At 52.3% G+C, this 24,444-nt stretch overlaps 7 protein-coding genes across 7 annotated transcripts; 3 read left to right on the top strand and 4 right to left on the bottom strand.

Moving 5' to 3' along the window:
* Window positions 1–1,008: 1,008 nt before the first annotated feature.
* On the bottom strand, window positions 1,009–1,302 carry STEHIDRAFT_42161 (uncharacterized protein; the record flags this gene model as incomplete). The annotated part of the gene is made up of 1 exon (XM_007303122.1): window positions 1,009–1,302. A coding segment is annotated over one exon (294 nt), but the record flags the coding sequence as incomplete, so codon positions are not given.
* Window positions 1,303–5,310: 4,008 nt separating this feature from the next.
* STEHIDRAFT_139291 (uncharacterized protein) lies at window positions 5,311–6,624 on the top strand. The gene is made up of 3 exons (XM_007303839.1): window positions 5,311–5,401; window positions 5,479–5,727; window positions 5,784–6,624. Exons 2-3 carry the CDS (start codon window positions 5,718–5,720, stop codon window positions 6,524–6,526), a joined length of 753 nt encoding a protein of 250 aa, XP_007303901.1. The 5' UTR covers window positions 5,311–5,401; window positions 5,479–5,717; the 3' UTR covers window positions 6,527–6,624.
* A 203-nt stretch (window positions 6,625–6,827) lies between these two features.
* STEHIDRAFT_147000 (uncharacterized protein) lies at window positions 6,828–9,555 on the bottom strand (the record flags this gene model as incomplete). The annotated part of the gene is made up of 2 exons (XM_007303838.1): window positions 8,129–9,555; window positions 6,828–6,853 (listed from the first exon to the last, which is right to left on the bottom strand). The coding sequence occupies exons 1-2, from the start codon at window positions 9,393–9,395 to the stop codon at window positions 6,828–6,830; spliced, it is 1,293 nt and encodes a 430-aa protein (XP_007303900.1). The 5' UTR covers window positions 9,396–9,555.
* A 2,748-nt stretch (window positions 9,556–12,303) lies between these two features.
* On the bottom strand, window positions 12,304–16,121 carry STEHIDRAFT_121314 (uncharacterized protein). The gene is made up of 10 exons (XM_007303837.1): window positions 15,876–16,121; window positions 15,607–15,745; window positions 15,252–15,556; window positions 15,012–15,165; window positions 14,336–14,932; window positions 14,101–14,275; window positions 13,940–14,031; window positions 13,195–13,851; window positions 12,445–13,124; window positions 12,304–12,369 (listed from the first exon to the last, which is right to left on the bottom strand). The coding sequence occupies exons 1-5, from the start codon at window positions 16,051–16,053 to the stop codon at window positions 14,863–14,865; spliced, it is 846 nt and encodes a 281-aa protein (XP_007303899.1). The 5' UTR covers window positions 16,054–16,121; the 3' UTR covers window positions 12,304–12,369; window positions 12,445–13,124; window positions 13,195–13,851; window positions 13,940–14,031; window positions 14,101–14,275; window positions 14,336–14,862.
* A 1,756-nt stretch (window positions 16,122–17,877) lies between these two features.
* On the top strand, window positions 17,878–20,693 carry STEHIDRAFT_168381 (carboxylesterase; the record flags this gene model as incomplete). The annotated part of the gene is made up of 11 exons (XM_007303836.1): window positions 17,878–18,272; window positions 18,339–18,591; window positions 18,651–18,663; window positions 18,732–18,806; window positions 18,887–19,137; window positions 19,192–19,253; window positions 19,319–19,575; window positions 19,627–19,651; window positions 19,715–19,818; window positions 19,888–20,054; window positions 20,142–20,693. The coding sequence occupies 11 exons, from the start codon at window positions 17,878–17,880 to the stop codon at window positions 20,175–20,177; spliced, it is 1,638 nt and encodes a 545-aa protein (XP_007303898.1). The 3' UTR covers window positions 20,178–20,693.
* Window positions 20,694–20,695: 2 nt separating this feature from the next.
* On the top strand, window positions 20,696–22,543 carry STEHIDRAFT_96968 (uncharacterized protein). Its single transcript, XM_007303835.1, has 5 exons — window positions 20,696–20,993; window positions 21,050–21,257; window positions 21,315–21,589; window positions 21,653–21,836; window positions 21,888–22,543. The coding sequence occupies exons 1-5, from the start codon at window positions 20,795–20,797 to the stop codon at window positions 22,171–22,173; spliced, it is 1,152 nt and encodes a 383-aa protein (XP_007303897.1). The 5' UTR covers window positions 20,696–20,794; the 3' UTR covers window positions 22,174–22,543.
* A 41-nt stretch (window positions 22,544–22,584) lies between these two features.
* Window positions 22,585–24,440, bottom strand: STEHIDRAFT_56838 (uncharacterized protein; the record flags this gene model as incomplete). Its single annotated transcript, XM_007303203.1, has 9 exons — window positions 22,585–22,763; window positions 22,835–23,118; window positions 23,188–23,291; window positions 23,353–23,444; window positions 23,501–23,522; window positions 23,581–23,662; window positions 23,719–23,993; window positions 24,046–24,092; window positions 24,143–24,440. The coding sequence occupies 9 exons, from the start codon at window positions 24,438–24,440 to the stop codon at window positions 22,585–22,587; spliced, it is 1,383 nt and encodes a 460-aa protein (XP_007303265.1).
* Window positions 24,441–24,444: the final 4 nt, after the last annotated feature.

The raw sequence follows: 24,444 nt of genomic DNA, 5'->3' as shown, positions 1-24,444 counted from the left end.
CTGCATCTAAGCTGGGCGCTTTGCAGCTTGCGGAGTTGCCGCCAGTTCGGAGCCAACACTACAAAACGCCATCAGACCCAAAGGAACGGAGCCGGAAATATGGCTCAGTTACTTCCGCTCTACCATCCTTCTATATTAAAATAATACGACTTCCATAGTATTTTGCCTCCGTCCCGACGGTTCTGCCTGCTTTTGGACTCGGGATCATCGTTTGTTCTGTCAAGATGAACATACTAAGACAACGTGTGGATCGTCGGGGCGCGTGTCAGTACTACTGTTGGACGGTAATCAGCGGCCACCTGGAGACAACACGAGGCACTCCATGGACGCAAATAGCGCTTATTGAACGCTGAAGTACTCCGTCCGATGGCCGGCCCAACGAGGCCTTGCTTGTGGGTGACGAAACCGGTAGGGAAGACACCCTGTACCACTTCCCGGCAGATAGACTGCAGGTGGAGGCACCTTTCTCTTCCCCTCGAATATTGACGCGCTGTCAAGGAAGACGCATGAAGAAACGGCATCATCAGCATTCGCGAGCACTTGCTCCTGTAGAGTGTAGATGGCGTAAGCGTTTGCCCCTTTCGATCTTTGATCCACGACAATATAGGATGATTGCACTACACCTCAACTTTGGTTGACCACGAGTGCTTTACTGCCAGAACTATCCCGTCTTCACCGTTGTGACCGGTAGGAGTGTCTTGTCTTATCTGCACCGTCGACTCGAATCACCTTGGGACAATGTGAGCTTAGCATCGGACTTCGTACGTTACCAGCAAGGACAAACTGTGAAAATGCCACATAATCATAGGTTGCAAGCGAGGCGAGGGTAAACTTTATTGAGAGTACAGGTGATGTTCATACATATGCAGCCAAATTCGTTTGTGGGTATAAAAGTACAATTGGTTGTTTGCGTTGCTAATAAGAGATATACTGTCACAATCAGTAGTGGCAGGTCGCACTAGGCCGGGTAATGCGAAGACTTACTCCGAGTGTTCAATCATCATACTTTCGACTCAGCAGTTCGTTCAGTGAACGAGCGACCCAGCCGGCGCCGGCCTTCACCTTCTCGCGGTCCTCCTCCACTACCTTCGGCAAAATCTTTGTCTCAAACCGATCCGGATGCCAACGTTTTATGTGATCCTTGATGCGATCTTTCGAACTCTTTGTCGAAGGAGAATGAGGGGACAAGACGTATGCGCCAACCTGGGTGGTGGTGATGTCTTCTGGCTCTGATGGCCGTTTGAACATAGGCCAAGGAAAGCTGTCCCACCCGAAGCCGTCGCCGGTCTTCAACGTTTGCCACTTCTGCTCGTGATTGCTATATAGGTGTTTGAGGTCGTCGGCTGAAAGGACCCTCGAGGCCTTGAGCTCCCGTTCCCGATCCAGTCGTTCCTGTTCTCTCAAGAACTGCTCCTGCTGTTTCCTGGCACGTTCTTCCTGACGACGAGTCCATTCGGCTTCGTCAAGCATTGAAGGATGAGGGGAAGTGCCGGGGGCACCTGGATGGTTCGAAGGCTGGGTAGATCTCCCACCTCCTCCGACGTTCTTTGTACCAGATGAAGGTGCGGCATTGGTGGTGCGAGAAGTTGCGGTCGCAGCGCTACTCACAGAGGTCGGTCGGCTGCCCCAAGAGGGACCGGCGGAGGTGCTCCACGTCGAAGAGGAACTGTTTCTGTCGCTCGGGGAGCTACTGGCAGCGTGCTGGGGCCATGGACCGGTGTTGGGGGTACTCGGAGAAGGAACATAGCGTGTGCCAGAATTACTGCCTAGACTATCCTGCCGCCTGCGATCTTCGGATCGTCGATTGAGTTCTTCTTGTGTGCGTCGGAACTCACGTTGTCGCTGTTCGTCTCGTTCTCGCTGCACCCGCTCACGTTCCCGTTGATCCTCCCTGCGCCGGTCATCTTCGCGATGGTGCTGGTCTTCGCCTGCTTGTCGCTGAGAGTCTTGGGCCCGTTGCTGTTCGTCCAAGATACCTTGTCGTCGTGACTCTTCAAGCGCACGCGCTAGGTCCTCCTCCTCTTGTCGTCGAGCACGCTTCTCCCGCTCCCGTTCAAACCGCTCCTCAAGAGCACGTTGGAGTTGTTCCTCTCGTTCTCGTTCCAGTCGCCGTTCCTCTTCCGCCAGCCTCTCGGCTTCTTCAATCAACCTCTGCGTCTCCCGCTCTTCTTCAGTTTGTGTCTTGACGTCCTCCTCCAGTGGCTTTGTGTCTTCTTCCTGCACAATCCCCTCCGTTTCTGGTTCCCTGGGCTGCGTATCAGCCTCTTCCATCCGCAACAAGTTGCTCGCTTGCTCAGCCGCCTCCTGAGCGCGCCGCTCCTCCTCTTCCTTTAACCTCTCCTCTTCCTTCTGCGCCACATCGGCCTCTCTCCGCTCAAGCTCTTCCTCCCTCCGCTGAATGTCTGCTTCTCTCCGCTGCCTCTCTTCCTCTTCCTCCTGCTCTCGCCGTTTATCTCCCTCCGCCTTGCGCCTTTGCGCGAGTACTTCCTCCCGCCGTTTAGACTTGGCCGCCTTATTCTCTTTCTCTTGCTTCTGCTGTGCCGCCACCTTTGCCTCTGCCTCCCTGCGGGACAACGCTTCCTCTCTCTCCCTCAACTCTTGCTCCCGCCGTTTCAAATCCGCGTCCTTCTTCCTTGCCTCTTGTTCTTTCCTCCGCGCCTCTATTTCCTTCTGTTTCATCTCCTCCTCTCGTCGCCTAGCATCTTCCGCTTTCTGCTGTAACTCCTCCTCTTTCCTTTTCATCTCCATCTCAAGCCGTTGGGCTTCCCGCTCCTTCAGTCTCATTTCCTCTTCCCGCTGCTGGGCTTCCTCGTGCCTCTTCTTTATCTCCTCTTCCATCCTCCTCGCCTCTACCTCCTTCTTCCTCGCCTCTTCAGCCTTCCGAATGGCCTCCTTTTCCTTTCGCTGCGCCTCTTCCGCTAGGAGCCTAGCTTCTTCGGCCCTGGCCTTCGCCTCCTCTTCCATTTTCCTAGCTTCTTCAGCCTTCAACCGTGCAGCCTCCTCCATCCTCATTGCCTCTTCCTCTTTCTTTCTGGCTTCCTGTTCTCTCTTTATCGCCTGCTGCTCAAGGTCGAAGCTCCTCATGCTGCGCACGCTACCCATACTCCTTAAGCTCCTCCTCCGATCTAGATCCCCGAGACCATCCGGGTACTCCAGGTCGAACTCGTCTTCTGCGTAATGTGGACGAACGATGCCGTATGGAACGTCGACTGGACGATGAGGACCGCCAAGTTCTTGGAACGAACCATGAGAGCGTAGACTTCGACCCGATATCCAGGAGCCCCGATTATCGTCCGGAGTTTGCGGTCCTCGGGGGATGGCGATACCAGATTTCGGTTCTTCTGGAGAGCGCTGGGGGCCGATGATGACACGAGAGCTAGGACTTGAGGATAACGGAATACGGATGGAATCGTCCATTGCTTGGTATGAGGTGCGAGATCCGGGGATAGGGCGAGCAGATGTAACTGTATAAGAGTGGGAAGAGTCGCCCTTGCGCGGGGAGGAGCCCAACGCCAGAGAAATTGGACTAGGACCTGACAACGGACGGTCGTTCACGCTGGTCGAACCTGAACGCGCCTTAGTCTGCGTACGCTCACGGTCCATGTGGTTCATGTCCGTCGCGGGACCGGCGGGGGAATTCATCGACCCAGAACGCTGAAGGCTGGAGCCGACACCAGTGACGCTGTTGACGCTACCGCGCCGTGCGGGTGATGGTGACGAAAAGCTTTGAGCGTGAGCGAAAGTTCGCGATATGCCTGAGGGTTCGACGGTTTGACCGGAGGATGGGGGTCGCCAAAATTCAGGACGCATAGGCCCACTGGGTCGAGAAAATGAACCGGAACTCGAGCGTCGACCACTACCTCTGCCGCTGCCCATATTAGAGAGACTTGGGCGACGTTGGTGGGACGGGGACCCTTCACGCAAACCTCTGTCGTCTTCATCGAAATCGTCTGTATTTGCTGAATGATCCCGTTCCATAGGCCTAGACGGCGGACGGCGTATAAACGCGTTCTGGCGAGTCTGTGAAGGAGATGATGACGTTTGCTGTACCGGTGGATGTGATGTGCGAGAATGTGAGTGTGGCGCCAGAGCTTCGTCCTCGTCCTCGTCCTCCTCATCCTCATCCTCGTCATCTTGATCCCCACTCCCATCCCCACCGTCCTCGTCCTCGTCCTCGTCGTCTCCTCCCTCATCCTCTTCACGAGCTCCGTTCTCCTGACCATCCACTCCGTCTTCCCCGTCTCCTGCTTCCCATTCGTCCTCTTCCTCACTGTCCTCAGCCTCTTCAGCGTTGTTCTCATCTGTACCCGCGCCACCACTCTCATCTCCAGATGTACTCGATGATTCTGGATCTCGTTGCACATCACTCGGAGTCTTCGGTTTTCGAGATTTGACTGAACTGAGTCAATGGGATCAAGAGGAGCAGTAGGAAATGACTGACAGTGGTAGGAAGATGAGCTTCCCGCATCTTGATCTCCTCCAGTATCTGTTTCTGCCGCTGCTCGATTGAGGGTATAGGGACATCCTTAGCTCTTCCACGAGACATCTTGCGCCGGAGCACTTCTTCGCGATATAGTTGCTGGAACTGATCTTCCGCGATGGCACGAAGACTCTGCATCTCAGCCTCGTAGTTGCTTTCGATCCTTGCCCTCTCGGCCGCATTATTCTCCACCGCCAGCTTATCATCGCGTTCCCGACGGGCTTCGTCGACAGACTTTAACAGGGTCACCTCGATTCGTTTTCTCTGTTCATCGGTCCAGTGTTTGTCCGGACCGTCGTCAGTATCCCGTCGTTGGCGTGGGGCCGAAGTGGGATCGCGCGAGGGGGAGGCAGTAGTGGCCATCCGAGCGATTAGGAGAGAATGGAGGTAGCCAGAGCAGAAGATAGCGAGTTGGTCAGAGGCGATAATGAGCAAAAGAGACAATCGGCGAACAGGAGATGTTGTACAAGGCAACCCGCGGGGCAACAGTAGACTGTTCTACAGGACAGAACAGGACAGAGAGAGATAAGACAGAGAGAGCGGGAGGCCCGTCAATCGACGCTCGAAGAGAAGGCTTGCGCACTGGCTAAGGCTGGCTGCTGGGTATGCTAGACATGATCGGCCTCATGGTGAGTACACGCGCCAAAGGAAGTCGGACTCTAGCCCTCGCTCATGACTTCACACTCACCTCTCCCACCGATATCCGATACAATTCCCTGGTCGTCCACTTCGGTTCTGGCACGACCTTGCAGGCCAGGTTTCGATCTCCAGCTGAGAGCCGCCATCGTCCCCGAACTGGACACTTCCAAGAACTCACCCTACCGTAACCTATCACCCTCTGTTTCCCACGATAGGCATAGTCTCGTGACCTTATTGTTCGACACCCTCTCGACGATAAAATATTCGCTACTGCTTCCAAATGTCTGTATTCAATTATCCAAAAACAGAGGCATTACGACACCACCTGGTGCTAAACACACCGATGCTTACTTATTTAGACAACGCTTTGATCGATACGATCGCATAAGCGGCACCGAGTACAAAGAGTAGGCTAAGCGAGGGTCAAAGAGATCGACGAGTCCTCTATATAACCAGCCTAGTGCCCTTGAGCACGCTATCCACCTCCCGATCCATCGTGCCTTCTTAAACTTCATCTGCCTCACCGAACTATACACTCTTGCGCAACCCACCCTCGCGACATCCATCCAACGAGACTCGGCTTTGTGTCCACTTGAATATGTCCCACGGTAAGTGTTTTTCTGGGTGTCATGCATAGGCGCTAAGAGCTGATGTTTCCTCCTAGTCAAACGGACTGTGGAATCTCCCCCCGCTTCCCCAGGACGAGAACGAGAATGGGACTCAAAGCTAGTGCGCTACATCCCAGAGGGGAAGCGACTCGCTTCAATCAAACGCGTCTACGTGCCCCGAGATTCGCAATCGCAACCGCCTCCCACTCCCACCAAAAACGAAAGGAGTTATCTCCCACAGAGTCCAGCTCGAGATGGTGGCACCTTGAGGAACAGCCGGGACTTGATGTCGAGAATCGATAGATATGTCGCCTCGTCTAACCGTTCCACCACGAGCCCTGCGCCGAGTCCATCTCTTCCATCCCAGGAGTTCGTTGATCAACTGGAATCGCTGCCGTACGAGCCTCTGGATAGGCACGGCAAGGACGAGATGATTGATGCATGGAGAGCCACAGTTCTCGATGTCGACCGTGTCCCGCTGAGGAGTTCGCGCCATTACGACGACAGCCCCCGACTCCGACGTTCTGCCATGATGCGCACACGACACAATGATCCGTCCACCGCAGAGAATTCTGAACTCACGTCCTCCGGCCTTCAGTCGCGTCGATATCCTGCGCACCGCCAAGTCTCCTTCGAAGCCGTCGCTGAGGAGATTGGAAGGCCGTCTGGAGTGAAGAATTCTGGTGCTACGACGTTGTTTGAAGAAGGGAATAGGGACATATTAGGCCACAAGAACTACCAGCTGCTGGCTCGTAGACGTTTGGAGAGGGTCGGACAAACGTCTAGGCCCAAAGCTTAGCTGTGTGTCTATGCTTGGTGCGCAAGGGTGTCGAAGTTGAAAGAAGGGTTGCCGAAGAAGTATGCTGTATTTTGATTGCGTCTGGAGTATATATACAGTTTGTTCGCCGCTCATGGCACTATGATTTATGCTTTGTGCTTGGTCACAAAATAGTAAGTCAGACTGTGTGAGCCTTGTTTGCTCTTTGGGACGCGTGTTGAGTGAAGAGAAGAAAAGGAGGCAATTCCTCATTGAGGAGACCATGAGGAGACCTTTGAAGCCGCCGGAGGGTGACGTCATACGCTATGCAACTTGCACGCCTTCAGGAATCAGAGCTCCTCAAAGTCACTGCTCAACACAACCACCATCCTCGCCTTCCCAGTGCTATACGCCTAACACCAGAACACACGCCATGACTTCTCAAGCTTCCTCTAACTACGATGTTCTCCTTTACTTTGTGGCTCTGTACGTGCTCTTATGACCCTCCCCCTTGGATCTCCGAGTCCTTATATCTATCTGTCACTGATCGTATAGCTTCGTCCCACCGGTCCCTGTATTCATGAGTAAGAACTCCCTTTCCTTCTCCGTGAAATAGTCAACTTATAAACGTCATTCTTTGCGGAAATGAACTATAGAGCGAGGGTGTACTGCCGGTGAGCTCTTCTCCCGGGTCGGTCTCCTCGACGGTTTCTGATTCTCCCTTGACGCAGACTTCTGGATCAACATCTTGCTCTGGGTTCTCGGTTGGATTCCCGGAGTCATTCATGCATGGTATGTGTTTTATCTTACCTTCCGTCTCCTGTGCTTGGGATGACAAGAATGACTGCGATAGGTATATCATCTCGAGGAGCGAGGGAGCCATGTGAATATACCTCGTTCGTCACGATCGGTCGCTCTTCAATGCCCTAAGGCTAGAGCGACACTACCTACCCACTATGCGATTCTATACGATTATTGTCTAATTACATGGACATATTACGCTGTTTTACGATCTTAGTCGCCCTCAATGGATATGTATTATCTGGCCGTTCAGTGTCACTTGATTGACGCATCACCCTGCGAGTTCTATATTGTTGTCCCATAGTGAATGGCAACTTCTCAAGGCCACCCGTAGACGGAAACCTTACAAGTATGCCGACGTCAAGGTACACTCGAGATGGTCCAGTGATGTTTGTCCTAACCATGAGTGAACGAGCACACAATACGGTCCTCTTAACCGTCATGATATATGGGTAGATGTCTCCAACTGGAGGCGAGCGACGACTCACAAATACCTTCAATCTTATGGACAAGGACCCCAGACAATCGGTCAGACGTTCCCTCTGGAGCACAACTTAGGTAAGGCAGATTGAAGATAAGACAGTAAATTGAACGCATGAAGCCAACGTTCAAAATTCGCCCTCACGTTTGTTATATGACTATTTTCACCCCCAATCAGATGACAACGGTGGAAGATATTTTCCAACCCAGAGCAACATCCAAAAATAAGATAGAACGGAGGACAACATACAGATGCAAAACAAGGACAGACCAGAGCGCACACAACATCACCGAGAGAATCGTCTCAGTCCACCTTCTTCCCCTCCACCGCGATGCCACCTGGACCTGTCCCAGCATTCGCACCCTTCCTTTCCAAAACCTCAACCCACACTCTCGGAAACCACCCTTCTCGTCCTTCCCTCGTACGGCCCCGCCACCACTCTCCCTCTCCACTCTCTAGCTGCACTCTCGGATCAACCTCAACACCGCGTTCCGGATCCAACTTCCCCATGATCGCTACGATCTCGTCCTTCTTCAGACTGAGTTCCGCCTGTGTTGTCGCTGTGAATGGATAGAGCGCTCGTGCAAAAGTGAGTTGTGAAGGATCCAGAGGAGGCAACCCTGCTGCGCCAGCAAGTTGTTGATTGGATGACGATGCGAGGAGTTGAGGATTCTGTTGTTGCTGCTGCTGTTGGCGCTGCCGTTCGGTGATGATCTTGACGAGTCGGTGCATTGCGTATGGCACGCCGAAGATGGCGAGGAAGAATATAACGAGCGGTTTTCGGCTGGCTCTGGGCTGTGGGGGTTGCCCAGGCAGGTGTGGTCCTTGGACTGGCTTACCACCGATGAAGTCTTTGAACTCTCCTCGCATTGCTCCACTGCGCGACCCTCGCGTGCCGAGCAACAGGTCCTTCATCCACCTCACGAGCCCAAACAGACCTAAGACGCCCCCGAGCGCGTTTCGCAGCATCGCAAACTGGTCGACCACGCCTGCAAGAGCAAAGAAAGAAGAGTGGGTGGCCATGAAAGTGCTCTCCAGCATCTGTGCTAGGCCAGCGAATGTCTGTACGACGGAGTGAAGGAGGGCAAATGTCTGCTGGGTTGTAGATTCGAGGGTCTGTGTGAGAGTGGGATTCATCTGTGGGTTGTTGGGATCGAAGGGGTTCATGGGTTGACCGTACATGCCGCCGCCCATGCCCACACCGCCGTAGCCCATGCCACCCATGCCACCCATGCCGCCATAACTGCCATAGCCTCCGCCATATGATCCATATCCCCCTCCCATGCCATACGATCCCATGCCCATGCCACCGTACGAGCCATAGCTGCCTAGTCCACCCATTCCACCGCCGCCGTACATGGAGTTGCTGTACGACGAGAGACGGTTATAAGGAGAGTATGCGGAGGTAGAAGTAGACCCTAGCGGATTTGCAGCAAGGGTCGAAGTTGCAGAAACATTTGTCAAGGCTGCGGGTCGCGCAGGAAGGGACGGGTTGGCTGTCGTGTTGTTTGAAGTTGTGACTGATGCCATAGGCGCGCTAGTCGACGAGGACGTCGTGGTTGCAGATGCTGGTAAAGCTGTAGCGGGTGTGGCACCATTGCGCTCCCATGGTTTTGGAGGGGAAGGCATAGCTGGTGAAAAAACCGTGAAGATAAAATGATCAGGCCTCTTGCAGGCACGCTATGTAGGACAAACGAGAAGGGGAAACGAAGAAGTCTGGAGAGGTTGACACTGCAGTCGATTGCTGTGTCCTTGCCTGCGACCGGGCGAAATCACGAGCGGGGTATACTCGGGGGGGAAGGAGCCTGAGCGAGACATAATACGAGGTGATCAACAATCTGGAGCATCGAGTGAGCCAGAGCGCAAGACGTCGGGATACTGACCTTAGTGAATGGTGGGTGGCCTAACGAGGACGGTGTTTGTGCAAGATGCTCGTTTGAACAAATCATCACCCGGGTGAGCACTCCGGGCCGAGAGAGGCCGGACTACAGCCCGGTTTGAAAACGCTCACCCTTTTGCACGCGTTTCTGTGAATCTTTCCACCTCACGCAGACTGCTTTGCACGGAAAGAATTATTCCAAGTAGGTCATGCGTCAAACAGAGAATGATATACACCACGTAGACTCGAAAATACCGATAAAATGTCGCTATAATGACCAATCACAAAGTCCACTCATACACCTCGACTCAACCTCGACTGCTCTCGCGGGTCACCGTTACTTTCCCCCAGTACACCTTCAGTTATTCGCGTCGAGGAACATATTCGGTGCGTGCTTCGCCAATGATCCAGACGGTGGACTGCAGCATAGCGAGACCTAGGATCATACTCTTGACAGATTGCCACGGATGTCCTCGCAGTCCGATGGGTTCTCGCTCTCTGAGCCACAGCCGCAGCTCTCATCTCCCCAACTTCGCACAGATAACTCTGTCAGATTCAATGCTGTTGCTAGGCTCTGCGTTTCCCTTCGAGGCGGGCGTTTCTGTGCCGTAGGCAATTGACGGTGAGGCGGAACTTCATGCTTTTGGACCTAGTGCGGATGTCGCCTCGTCGGCCTGTTCGGAAAGGTCCTCCGAGTCGGTCAGTGTCAAGTTGTCGCGAAAGGCGGTCAAACCTCCTTCGCCTCTTCCAGGATCACCATTCCGTGTCTTCTTCTCCGCCTCGAACGCCGCGTGCTCTTCCTGCGTCTCCTTCTCAGCTTTGATATCTTTCTCCCGCTTCATCCTGTCTCGAGTTCCCTCTGTGCTTCGCCTCTTCATCTCCACTTTAATCTCCAACCTGAAGTGCTTTCCTCCGCCCTTAGTTCTTTATCGGCCGGATTTCCACTCTTTGTGGTGTTATTGTCAGCACGATTCGGGCAGTGGTTCTAGTTTTAGAGAGGGAGGTTCTGGACGATCAACGTGTCACCGTAGGATGTAACCTTGTTCTTTGAGGTCATGTCTGCCGGTTTAGGAGAATGCGGTAGAGTTTGGGGTTGAACATGAGGCCGAACAGGAACAGTCAATATCAGTCATTGCCTTCGAATGGATATTTGGCGGGGACGAGTGGCGCTGGTCAAAGCTTCTGCCAGGCTGACTTCTTATGTTCTTCTGGTTGGCTTATTATATCCTCGCACTTCTCTTCATAGCATTCAGGGCGGCACGTACGAGAGTATAAGTCCGTGTTTTCTTTGCTGTGATAGCAACTGCAGCACCTGTCGAATACGGACATGAGGATGTGGCACAAAAGTATCGCCACGGCCTTCACCTTCCCGATCCGGCCTTGATATTCTTTTCCTGTTTCCGCCACCTGCGTTGCTAAATTGGGCGTACTCGTCCTTGTCTCGCTTAATGCGCATACGAGTGGCGCGGCATGAGGTTGTCTTTACGTATCTCGAGCATGGTAGTTGCAGTCTCGACCGAGGAAGATTAGGTTTTTTGGTGAATTTATAATTAAGATTCCCCCTACCAGCCACCTTGCTCTTCGCGTCGAGACTCTTCCTGTCAACTACAACCATACCGGCGGTCTGTAACAATAGGTGCTTGCCCAGCGCCGCAAACAAACGTCCAATGTTCTGTGATGGCACCTCTTGAGGCCGCTTCCAGAACGTACAGTGCAAAGATAGCCGGCCAAAGATAGCATGAGCCTTCCATTTAGTGTGTCTTCAAATGAAGAACTAACAAGCAGTACCCGAGTCCGTTGAGAGGTGAACAATGCTGCAAGCGTTCACGCAAACATACTTGTTGTGGCTCATCTGCATTCCTCTGGTAGTAATGTCGAAGCATTTGACCAACATAATGCAATGACTCCTAGCCCGGGACGAGTGGATCCAGCAACTCATGGCGAAAGCCCCTCTTTCATGAGAACTGCCTGGCGGGAATCACAGAATCACTAGGCTTTCAAGAACTCGTCATAATCCAAAAGTGACCAGGTTCGCAATCAAAGGTAGGCCTGGAGGAACCGAAGCTGGTGAGTGCTCATGCGGGAGACCAGAAGTATCATTCGATACAGACGCCACAAAACCGAATCACCGGGCGGAAGGAATCGGAACATCGTGGCAGGATGGATTTCGGGGATGGAGGTGAGGTGGGACAGATATCCGGCAAACGTGGACCACGGACGAAATGCGGAAGGTAGACGGATGAAAGGTACAGTGGTTGAACGTTGAAGGCTAACGGTTTCAAGGCGATATCGATGGTTTGTGGAGTTGAGCAATGTGTTGTCCGAGATGATAGCTACGGATGGCTGGCGGTTTTCGGGTATCGCTGAGTCGCTCCGGATTGGGACTGGGAATGGGTGCTTGATGGGTGCCTCTATATTGGCTATGGACGCCATGTCTTGCGCCTACCTCGAGGGAACGGAAAAGACCGACAAGAAACCGACAGATTGGCTGAGTGAAGAAGTTGTGCGTTGCGGCGTATAAGGACTGCCCTGATCCAACGAGGCAGATCCTGAGGCGACTTTCTCCCATGGGCACCGTGCCGAGTGCTTCGCGCTTGTCTAAGGTACTTATACTCTCGCCCTCTGTCTATGTCTCTCACTCCCTCTTGGGCGTCGTACTCCAGGCAGGCCCGGGCAGACGCATCGTTCCCTCGTCCTGCATTCCAGCTCACCTAGTGGCGCTCGGTACGTACTGCTAGACCTGCCATCCCAAGGCGCAACATGGCGCTCTGGTCTCTGACACCCATCTCGGTACGGTAGCGTTCATGACATGGATAAGACGCAAGACATCGTTCTCGGATCACAAGCTGCACCGGAACTGTCTCTCTCGACTTCCGCTCCTTCGAGTTCGACCGCATCCCAGTCATTCGTTTTCACCTCGTCTCGATACGCTTCCTCGTCCACACACCGACAATCAGAGCTCAGTCGTGGACTCCGAAATGCCCATGCTCAAGGTGCGGTCGACGTTAAGAGCACTCTCCCGTTCCCCCATGGATATAGTGGCTTTGTGCCGCTCCCCTCCACATCACGCTTCTCAGCGTCGACGAACTGCACGCCGGCAGAGAGCAGCTCACGGTCCCCCGTTGACTACTTCTCCGAGCGACAGCCCTCCGCTCACTCATCCCCGTCCACCTCGAGCGCTTATAACTGGCTCGCTACACCGAGCGAATGCGATTCTGTCGTGTCTACGCCTTCGACCTGCTCCAGCGCCGCCTCGTACCCTGTCCCAAATGTCCCATATTATCCTCGCGAAATCGACCTTAGTCTCGTCGAGCTTTTCGCCGTCGCTCGGAGACTTCGTAAAGAGAAACAGCGGTCACGCGCAAACACAAGTAGCTCGTCTTCCGCGCAGACTGCGCCACACGAGGCCAACTCTGCGTCTGATGACTCTCCCCATGGCCAGCGGCGGTTGAGCCTCTCCTCAGGGAACGATTCGACCAGTGAGTGTTTTGCGCCCTGTACAATGTGACGAGCATGGAGGCTGACCTTTTTTTCCTGTTTGGTTTTCAGTGGGGCCAGAAGCATTAGCCTGTGAGCGTCGCCTACGACTGTTTGCCGAACCAGATCATGGGCGTAAACATGCTCTGGGGACTCGATGACGCTAGTGATTTATTTTTCCTCTCTTTCTCTCTCTACTTTGGGCTAGTGTAGCTGCACTCATACCCTCGTGATGACATGAATGAATGTGAATAGTTGTAGAGCTCTGCATCATCTCCTGTTTTCTGCGTATGCGCCGTAACGGCACCCGTTGATATATTGTTCTTGTCTTCATTCTCCGTCCCGACAGTATCTCGTGATCCGCGTTCATTCTTGTTTACACGCCGCCATCCATTACAATTCATACCTACGCACGCTTTCCGTTTCCATTTAAGTCTGCAGCATTTACATTCACGCATTTTCCCGCCTGCTTCTCTCCAGTTTGTTGAATAGGTTGATATGTACAGTACGTGAGAGGAGCATAAACTGTAATTACTGCAGCCCGATGCATAGATGGAATGGATCTATCGTAGTCTGTTTCAGATTACTTCCGAACAATATGCATCATCTCGAATCCCCATCTTTCACTGTCGGTCATACAGCCCCTATTGCGCAAACCAAGGAAACATTCTGACGCCTGGGGTCAACACGTTGGATAGCAGGCGACCCCCTCGAGGTAGGAACCATTTACTTGGTGTGATGAAGTGAGCTTTTCCATATCATACATACCATACGAGGAGAGCGCATTCCTGGACTCTGCATACGGATCATCACTCACCGAAATCTAGAGGCCCAAATCACTCCAGCTTCTTCCTTGGAAATTATTCTCCTCAACCATCGGCGTATGTCAGTCGCTTACTCCGCCGACCTCTGGGATATCCAGTACAAGGGATGCTCTAGGGCAGTTGATACTGCCGGTGAGCTAGGTTTTCGACGTACCCTGGATGAGTAGCACCGATTGTGCCGCGGTCTATAGGATCGGGTTGCGCCTAGATTCGGAGTCGCGCCGGTCCCAGCTTCGACGTATAACAGCTGAGAACCGTCGAAGTCATTCATGGATCCGTCTATCAATAGCTATCCTGCGACATCTCATCGAAGTGGGTCACACTTGAACCTTCTCAAGTACGCATGTTAGTCCTAATCCGCTTATGGCACAGAACTCTGATTTACTAACCTTTAGCGATCCGAAGACAAGAAAAGAGGACTATCAAAGCTCACAAGGAGCAGACTGGCAGCTTGAACGGTTATAAGTCTCTAAGGTCAGTAACGACAAATGTGCGCCCCCGATCAGTGGGCTCGGGAATATGAGAGGCGGGCTTCCATGCAGGCTGGAAACGCAAGGCGCTCTCGCCCACAAAACATATCTTCGTCATGTCTCGTCACCACATAACTATACCTTACTAGAGCTATAACCATCGACGTCGTCATACAACACCCCTATGACCACTTTCCGTCTTGGGCTCAATTTGCCTCCGAGGAGCTACTCAACCATGTCAATGCCGTGCGTCAAAGGGGCAGTATCCTTGCTCAAGAACGTTCATGACAGCGAACAGGAACGTTAGCATGGATGTGAGTTATACAAATATATCACGACGGAGTAGAAACTTGGTACAGTCGTACCAGATGGAGATACACATCCCTTCAAGTGATCGATATAGGATAAGCTGCCTCAAGTCACCCCGTCTCGGTACAGTTGAAGTCTCAAGGAAGTCCACGGCCAGAGTTTATCGCGTTCGCCACTTGGCTGGTGTTCGGACGATTATAAGCGTACCTGCATCCCAAACCCAATCAGCAGACAGTATGTTTCGCCGATATTATATAGAGCGCGATGAGAACAACTCGGTACGAACCGTTCGTAACTGTCCAGGTAAAGTTCTTCCGTACTACACGTGCACTTGAAAGCTGGGTGTTCGAACAGGCGTCCTATATAGGCATCGAACTTCGGGCCCTTGGGAAGGGAAAAGCCGCGGTAGTGTTCGAGGACGTTCGATGCACGGAATAGCCCTGTGAGAAAAGATTAACTGTCAATCAGTGTTTACACCGCCTAGAGTCCAAAGAAAATAAATAAATAGGTGGGAGACGAGGCATACAAGGTGCCGCCATAATATCGCTCCAGCTTAGTGTCCCTGTCTCTTGCCACAAACCAACTGGGTTACCTTCGAGTGCGTCGCCACACTCTTTCTCAGCTCGCTCAAACAGCGAGACGAGCTGTTCGATGGCAGAAAGGAGATCTTTCCCTCCTTCGATTTGAGCTGCGGTGTCCTGTGCTTGGAGGTAACGGTAGAATGCCGGGATGAGGGTGCGATTGATATGATCGGCTTGAAGGCGGACAATGGCGTTGGCATAAGGATCGGAGGGAAAGAGAGAAGTTGATATGTTATTGTGTTGTGCAAGTCTGCAAGAAGCATTAGAATGGTGAAAAAAGTTGAACGCGATGGTACGCACTTTACAACATATTCCATGATGACCGTACTCTCGTTGAGGGCACGAGGAGGCTCATACTTATGGAGCTTGACTCCAGGTACAAGACCTTTTGGTGAGACTTCCAGTAGCTCCTTTGGCTTAGCATATGGATCAACTTCGTCTACAATCCACACGCGTAAGCAGAGGATGTGACGTGCTGCATCGTCGCATCAAGCCGACAAAGGCTTTACTCAACAATACTTTATACAACGGCGCTCAGTACGGGAGACAAGACTGAAAAAGCAATGTACGCACTTTGTAGGGTATCCCAAGGTATTCAAAAGCAACCCAGACTCTTTGCACGAAAGGACAGAAACAGCTGCCAAAAAGGGTGATGTCTTGTTCCGCGATATGCTTATTGGCCGTCTCGAGAGCTACTCCAGTGCATTGCAAATGATATTTCTTGCCGGAATCCTTCTGCGCTGTCATATTGGTAAGGGGGAAGTAACAAAAGATGGCTTTTGCAAAGCGCTTGCTCGAAGGGAGAAGGGGATGAAAGGTGAGATGGGGGACGATGACGCATGAGCGAGCGACTGAAAAGGGGGGCTTCAACGATGACATCATTCAAAAACATTCGGCAGTGCCCGTGTAGTACCGTTGGCTAGGCAGCGTGAACAAAGAGTGACGTAGGGATTCGCCCAGAGGAAGGGCGACCTCGAGGCAAAGGCAACAGGCTTCGCTGATGGCGCCGCAGAGCCGGTCAGCAGGACGAGACGCGAAGTTTGCGCCAAGTCGTGAGTGGCGCACAGAGTCAAACCAAGTTTGCGAGAGCCTATCAAATCGCAAGCTCAAAGTGAGGACAATAAGTACGAATGAATCATTAATACTGCTAGATATATGCATATGTGTCGTGAGATTTTGTGAGTTCAACCACGAGGAAGCTTGATTTACGTTGAATTTGCGGCTCGATCGGTGTGTGGCCCAGTACCTCGGTCGGCTGGATGTTCATAGAAAGGGAATAATGCACAGCAATGCTATCTAAAAAGACTCGCGAGTAGCTAAGTTCTCTACACAAGCCTCAAGCTTAAATCGTAGTACTACAGAGTAATACGTATATACATATTAAAAAGCTTTCACGAACATCAATGTCGCAAAGGACGAGAAGGCTCTCGGTAGAGAAACTCAGGGCAAAAGTACATAAAAAGCGCGAGCGGCATCATGAGGGTTCGAACCAGCCACCTCACTGACGGCAAAGTAGTCATAAACATACAAATAACCATTCGGCCAAGAGTTCTTGTTTGTCTTCCTCGCGTAATGTATTATAACCGTCACTTCATGGCCATGAATGATGTGGTTTTTCCACCCCCCAGCCCCGAGACCGACTTCAGGCCATTTAAAAATATTTACTTTTCGCAGAAAGCGACATTTTGATTTGTTAGCAATAAAAGTACCCAAAAATACCCGTGACAAGTCTCGACCAGGCCATCCATGAACGAAGGAAATGGCAAGCCCAAAGCGGGCGGAGGGTGGCAGAAACTGTCAGCCCGCCATTCTGGCGATGCCTGCAGGCAGCTGCAGGCTTGCGTCATACTTTGTTCACGCTCACTTACCAGTACCGTTCGAGTTCCTATATAAATTGTTTCATTGTTTCTGAGTTTCTGCCATCGATTCTGGGCCTCGAAGAGCACTCGAGCAAGTCCCAGCCAATCCGCTTTCACCCCATCTTTTATTACAGTAGAACTTCCTGCCACACATATTTCTGAGGACTCTCGCCAGGCTGGCATCTGGAGCTTAATTTCTCCTTACTACCCCGTCTGCAGTCTGATTCTGCAACTAAGATCGACCAGGCTACTAGGATAAGTATCTCTGCCAGTTGCAGTGATGCACTATGGGAGTACAATGGCGCTGTTATACTAACGTGACGGTATTGCTATGAGCAACGGACCTGCATTCCTTCACTCGAGCCCTGTGGATGGCCTGCTGATTATTTTGTCCAGCCCCATATCTTATGGTCTCTTTTGCGTGCCCTGGGAGGATGGGAGCTGGCTGGTCCTTTATGATCTGACTGATGCTCATGCACATTTAGAGAAGCCGTGCGCTCTGGCCAGAAACGTGTCTTGTGATATGCCAACGTCCTCTAGTCATTCCGAAATTTACCCTCGTGCTTCTCTTTCCTTCAAATATGTTCTTGCCACACAGTATCGCGTTGTATAGCGGTTCATATCCGGAACATCATTGTAAAACACCTCTAACGGCTCATTATTAGTAAGTTAGCAGTGTAGTACAACTCTTCTCGTCTATCTCTGCCTCGACATGCTCATCACACTCGCACTCAGGCTCGGTGCTTTCGCTCTGATCCACGCAGTTCACGCTGAATCAACCAACCGCACTCTCCTACCTCCCATCTCCACCACCTCCGGAAAAGTCCAAGGCTACCTCGATGACAGCACCACTTCTACCCCACTCCAGAAGTGGTATGGCATCCGGTTTGCTCAGGATACCTCGGGACAAAATCGCTGGCGGCCACCTCAACCCTTCAAGGAAGCGAATCCAGACACGGTGTTCAATGCTACTCAGTTCGGTCCGGCCTGTATGCAAGGGAGGGCGGACGGTGGAAATGGGACTAGCGTGCAAAGTGAGGACTGCTTAAGGATTAACGTGATATCACCGGATGGAGCAAACAATCTACCCGTTTATGTCTACTCATAGTCAGTACGCGGATTCTTTGATTTGGTCATCTGTTGCTCACGTTGTTCTCGCTTTCGCTATCTCAGCGGCGGTGGATTTGACAGCGGCGCATCGTCAGACCCCAAGATCGATGGCTCTTTCATGGCCGCGAAGGGCATCGTGTTTGCATCGTACAACTATCGACTGTCCTTGTGGGCGTGGCCGCATGCTGCCGAGATCGCTGAAGCAGGGGAGACGCAGAACTTCGGTCTTTTGGATACGAGAGCCGCTGTCGAGTGGATGAAAGCCAACGCGAAAGCATTCGGGGGTGATCCGGAGAAGATCGTATTGGGAGGTGAGAATCATGCTGTAGTCTTCCGTTCGTATGTAGCGCGGCTCATGCGGAACTAACAGGGGAGAGCGTTGGAGCTGGTAGGTGTTTGCGCTGCAAGTTTGGTGAACTGCATCGACAGCGCTCGGTTTTTTTTTGTGTTCTACAGAAATGACCAATATGTACCTATCCGCCTGGCCCGAGGACCCCCTCATCAGAGGAGCTGTGATGCAGAGTTCTGATAGTAGGTTCCCCGTTTTCTCTATTTTGAATGACCACAGTGGCAATGACCTCACCGATAATCTTGATTTTTACTTCATGAAGCGTCGCAACCACAGTGGCAATTGGGCAACCAGCTCACCGCCATCGCAGCAAATCAGTCTTGCCCGACATCTTCACCTGGCCAACTTGACTGTTTGCGTACGAAAGATGCATTTGCGCTTCAAGATACCTTGTTAGCGACCGGTGACCAGTTCCAACCTGTCATTGACAATATCACAATCTGGAAGGATTATGTGAAACAGACGAAGGAGGGGAGGACAGCGAAGGTACCTCTCCTTATAGGCACGAACAAAGTGAGTAGTCAACCCTGAGATTTAGAGTAAACTAGTGCTGACAAGGTCCTTCAGGACGAAGGTACCCTAATAGTAAACAGCGAACCCACAGCCTTCACCAACGAGTCAGCCTACATGTAAGCCACGTTTACACTGTATACGCGCCGTGATTCACATTACATGATGCCTATTTTTCTGATAGTAAGAGCAATAACCTCAACTTTCCTTTCGCCAACTCTTCGCTCCTCCTCGACGCGCTCTACCCATCTCCATCTGCACTGTATCCATCAATTTACAATGCTACTTCCGCGATGTGGCGAGACGCACATATGCTCTGTCTCGCTCATAATCTGGGGAAATGGAGGACCGAAGCGTTAGGGTTGGATGTATGGAGGTACAGGTTTGATTTGGTAGCCTCAAATCTGAACTCCCTGGGTGCGAGTATCGGGACGTTCCACGGTATGTTGCATCATCCTGACTTCATAGTTGTCTGTCTTGACGGGCACATAGGTTCGGATATCAGATTTGTGATGGGGTGCGTTCATGCAGTTATTGTCCGTGATCATGAATTTCTTGACTGATGTTTCTGTGTATGCAGGACAACTGCAACCATTGCTCTTAGTGCACCGTTCGTACCCGTTACGCCTTTCGAACAAAGAGTCTCGGATTATATGATAGACGCCTGGACAAACTTTATCAAAGGTTTGGTCGAGTTCTGCATGATGGCATCACCATACACTGACGCTGATCCTGATCTGATCCCCCCAATAGAGCCGACACTGGGTCCACGTATCCCCAACTGGCCCAAGTATAGTCCTTCCAACTCAAGCACGCTGGCCATCCTAGGTATAGACGAAGATGGAGCGATCTTAGGAGACCACTTTGAGATCGACAAGGTATGCCAATACTGGAACGAGATTCTTCCAATATATCCGCAAGTGCGTGTCATTTCCGTTTTTCATTCGCTCCCTCTGTGACTGGGGCTGGATTGCAACCGGGCATGGATGACCGTTGTTTCCTCGTAGACCTTCCCTGCGTGTGGGAACTGGACCTGTTCGTGATTCCGCGAGGACTGATGGGGACCAGACTGGGAACGAATACGATAGGAAGTGGACGATTGGTCACTGCAATTTTGTGTGTTCAACACGTTTGAGAGTCCATACGGGACCCGCTGCTGCGGTCCGTGCACAGACCCGATGAAACCTACGAGAATGGCAGAAGCAACATGCAAACGACGTGAACGCGCAGGCCCTGGTGCTGCGCGGGGCAGGCTAGTCAAATGACCAGTGTTCGCGTGCTGTTAATGGCACTTCGCGGCGCCTTGAAGGTGAGACACGGCGAGGGTTCGTTGGCCAGGGAGGAAAATAGCCACGAAGGGTGGAAGAAGTGAGGAGACGCTCACGAGTTCGACAGGAGGCAAGGAAGGGTGGCCGACAGAGACCGGGGTAGAGGCCTGAGGCCGGACGCGTCCAGCCCCGAATTAAAATAGCGCGGCTGCGGGGTAGGCGCGTGGTATATATTACCGGCGCGCGCACCTTGTTCTTTCTCTTCCTCCTCGTCTTCCTCGTCTCCCGCCCCTCCCGCCCTCATCCTCTCGCCGCCCCGACACCCAGACTCGTCTGGTGCCCCCTTTCAAATTCCTCTCATCCATTCTACATTTTTCTGTGATTTCTCTGTCATGTCCCGCCTCGCCATCCTCGCGGCCGCTCTTGCGTCTTCCGCCTCCGTCTTCGCCCAGACGTATTCCAATACCTTCGGTGTCTACACTATTACTCAGGATACTGGCGAGGACGTGCCTCTTGCCTCCAAGCACTTCCAGTGGCCGGACCTGCCGTACCAGGCCGACTCCGGCGACGGTCCCCGTGGTACCCAGCAGGGTCTGTCTTTCATCCTTTCTTTCTTTCCCACCCGCCGGTGTTCATATTCTCTCCAGGATACAATATCTGTAACGCCACCACCCAAAACCAGGATTCGTGGTGCCAGACCGCCTACATCAACTCTGTCGACGACTTCTGTCTCTGGGGCTCCCCCGTTTCCTCAGAGACTGTCGGGGATGTTGAAGAGGAGATGGTTGCCTACTGCACGAAGAAAGTCCACGGTACTCGTCTCCTTAGAGAGGGTTCCATCCAGGGTATCCAGATGTGCGTCTACACTTAGCTTGAGCCCCTTTCATAAAAGCTCACCTCGTATGTGTACAGGGTCCAAACCCCGGATTATGTCGAAATCGCTGGCTACATAGATCAAACCGCCTTGAACCTGACCGCTGATGACGCGGGTGGCGAGGAAGATCCCCATGGTGCTGACGAGCGTGGCAACCCACTCGGCTCTCTCCTCTATTCCTCTGCCTTCAACGCCAACAACAGCCAGACCAACTTCACCCAGGTCATCGAGTGGTCTTACTTCGTCGGCGATGGCATCTTCTGCTTTAAGGCCTGCGACCCTGCTGGTTCCCGTGCTGCCGAGCTTTGCGCCCGTACGCCGCGCAGTCTTTCATCTATCTGTATGACATAATCTCATAATCTTGATGCTTCCACAGATGTCTATGACCGTGTTGGCTGCACATACAACGACCCTGTTGCCTACTCTGAGATCAACGGTACCTTCCAGTACTGCCTTGGTGAAGACATGACTCCTCCTGGCCAGTACGTCTCCGATGGTATAACTACCACCTGGTTCCAGCCTGCCGAGTCTCTCGGAGCGATTACTTCCATTCCGTATACGTAAGTTCATCTACTCAGTCACTCCTCACTCTATCTAATGCTTGTACATAGTCCCACTATCCCTGCCACCTCTCAATGCACGTCCTACACTTCTTCCGCAATCTACACTGAGCTCCTCGGGGCCACTGGCTCCGCCTCCGGCTCTTCTGCCTCTGCCACCGGTAGCAGCACCGGCAAGTCCAGTGGCTCGCAGTCCAGCTCAGGCAGTGTTGCTTCGTCGACCAGTTCCACTTCGGCCGCTCTTCGCAAGGCGGACATGACTTCTGGCCTTACGTCGCTTGCCCTTATGTGGGTCCTGGGCTTCGTTAGCTTCGGCGCCTTCGTTGTCGCTCATTAAATGGTTTTATAATGGTGCGAGTGCCTTGCGGTGCTCATTTGTACGACAAGTCAATGTATGTATGGTCTTTTTTTTCAAAAACCTGGTTATAGTGTCGCGGACTCGCAATATTCTTGGGTAGTAGCCTGGCGTCGGGCGCAAGAACTCTTTTCGGTCTTGCCTTTCTCTTTCACGATGGACTACAATTCTACATAAGATTCTTTTTCCTTATAGTGTCCTGTCTGGCGTGTCACGAGTATTGTACTTTTAATCGGTACTTGCGAATGCGTCGCCTACTGTCGTTAATGTGAACATGTTTTGTGTATACCACCCTCCAATCCTATTTTGCACACTAAAATATCCACTGAAAGAACATCTTCATTCAAAACAACAGCTAGTGTTAATTCCATGCATTATACTTGCAGTAGACTGTCATAGGCCATCGACTGAGCTGAAGATCACTTTGCCCTCCTTCAAGACCGCCTTCAGGTAGAGCTCTGGTCGGTCAAGCACCTTGATATCCTCCAAAGGGTTTCGGTTCAGGATGAGTATGTCGGCGTAGGCGGCTGGGCTGATGGTACCCAAAAGACCAGACTTTCCCAGCATCTTGGCTTTGTAACGCAAGTCGTTTCTGGCGGTCAGAACAAATGATGGAAGAGCCCGAGAAAGAGGCCACACTCACCCCCATTTGTGGTCGCGTGTCTCAAGACAGTTGGCGAGTCCAGTACGGTCGCCCGTACCGTAAACTCTTCCGTCTGCAACGCGTGCAGCGACGTCAACAAGTCGGAGCCATAACAAATCGTCACACCCGCTTCTTCCGCCATTTTGATCGCCTCGAGGCCGTGTTCCATCACTTGTTCGTTCTTTATCTGGCCGTCCGGTGAGAGGAAGTCTTCGAAAGGAGGACGCGCCATAGCGCCATAGCAGGAGAGAGTTGGTGTTAGGTAGATGCCCTTGGCTGCCATCCTGTTATGGGCGGCAATTGGTATCGTGAGTGATGTAGAGCAGGAAAAATGACAGTCGGGATATGCTCACATTATAGCACAATCTTTGTCCATCAGGTTACCATGCTCGATGCCACGGCAGCCGTTGTCGACAGCATGTCGGATTGCTTGAGTTGTATATGCGTGAGCCGTGACCTAACGCGGTTGCTTAGAACTTTGCTGCACATTCGGGTGCGTGGAATGAGGGAAACAATACCAGTTTATTGCCCATTTGCGTAGCGGTGGTAGTGACCGCCTTAATCTCCTCGGCGGTATATTGCAAGCTCTCTATCGTGTCCGTTTCTGACGCTGAAAGTTGAGCCCGTCAGCATGAGAACAATTATTTTCGCGGGTATGCAACACACCTACTCCGCCACCGACCATGATCTATGACGAATGTCCATGAGTTTGTGATAGTCTTGACGGTGAAAGCGAAAGTACCCACCTTGAGAAAGTCTGCGCCGGCTTTGATCTCCTCTCTGGCAGCTTTGAGACAGTTCGGCACACCGTCAACTACACGTCCAAGACTCTGATCAATGGTCAGTTCAGATTCCGTTTGAACCCACTTCGGAAGCTGAATGACCATACCTGAGAATGTCCGCCACAGCAACCGACGCCACTTCCGCCGGAAACCCCTGGTGAGAAATCTCCGTGGCCACCCGTTTGAGAGAGCGCCTTGCCACACTGAATGAGCCGTGGCCCTTCGATGAGACCCTCGTCAATTGCAGTTGCGAGCGACTTGGTCGCGCCTCCTGTGTCTCTAACGGTGGTGAAACCCCTCCGAATCATACCAGACAAGACGTAGGTTGAACGCAGGTGAGTCAATTCATCGGGGATGTTGACGAGCTCGCTCATGTTCTGTGCTACTCTCAATATCACTGACAGTCACATAGGTACGGCGATCACGCACCTTGACCCCGGGAACAGCGGTAACATGGACATGGCAATCGATCAATCCTGGACAATGCTAAGTAGATTGGACAACAATGTAGAGAACTATTGCGGACCTGGACAGACAAACTTTCCCTTGAGATCGACCTCCCTAAGATCCTCTGGTTTATCCTCTAAATTGTGCGCATCATCGCTTTCTATGCTAACGATTCTCCCCTTCTGGATGATGATGGTGCGAAGACCATCAAGCAGAGCTCCCAGGGCCGGATCAACAACCTTACAATTCTTGAGAGCGAGTGAGGGTGCATGCCCTTGTAGCCATGGCTTGATTGCGAGCTGTGGTAAGATCGCGGGTCGAGTCTTGCTTGGATTCGGGAACTTGTAGGGCTTAGAGGTCAGAGAGGTGTCCTGCATGACG

Source organism: Stereum hirsutum, assembly GCF_000264905.1.
Source record: "Stereum hirsutum FP-91666 SS1 unplaced genomic scaffold STEHIscaffold_6, whole genome shotgun sequence".
Lineage (NCBI taxonomy): Eukaryota > Fungi > Basidiomycota > Agaricomycetes > Russulales > Stereaceae > Stereum > Stereum hirsutum.
The sequence above is the reverse complement of the archived record's forward strand: the minus strand, read 5'-3'. Positions and strand labels throughout refer to the sequence as shown.

Excerpts from the sequence above, each read along its gene's own strand:
- STEHIDRAFT_121314 (XM_007303837.1), bottom strand. The coding sequence starts at position 16,053 with ATGACAGCGCAGAAGGATTCCGGCAAGAAATATCATTTGCAATGCACT. Across the intron at positions 15,557-15,606 it reads ATCATGGAATATGTTGTAAA|ACTTGCACAACACAATAACA; the intron begins GTGCGTACCATC and ends TGCTTCTTGCAG. Across the intron at positions 15,166-15,251 it reads CGATATTATGGCGGCACCTT|GGCTATTCCGTGCATCGAAC; the intron begins GTATGCCTCGTC and ends CTTTTCTCACAG.
- STEHIDRAFT_96968 (XM_007303835.1), top strand. The coding sequence starts at position 20,795 with ATGTCCCGCCTCGCCATCCTCGCGGCCGCTCTTGCGTCTTCCGCCTCC. Across the intron at positions 21,258-21,314 it reads TCCATCCAGGGTATCCAGAT|GGTCCAAACCCCGGATTATG; the intron begins GTGCGTCTACAC and ends GTATGTGTACAG. Across the intron at positions 21,590-21,652 it reads TGCTGCCGAGCTTTGCGCCC|ATGTCTATGACCGTGTTGGC; the intron begins GTACGCCGCGCA and ends ATGCTTCCACAG.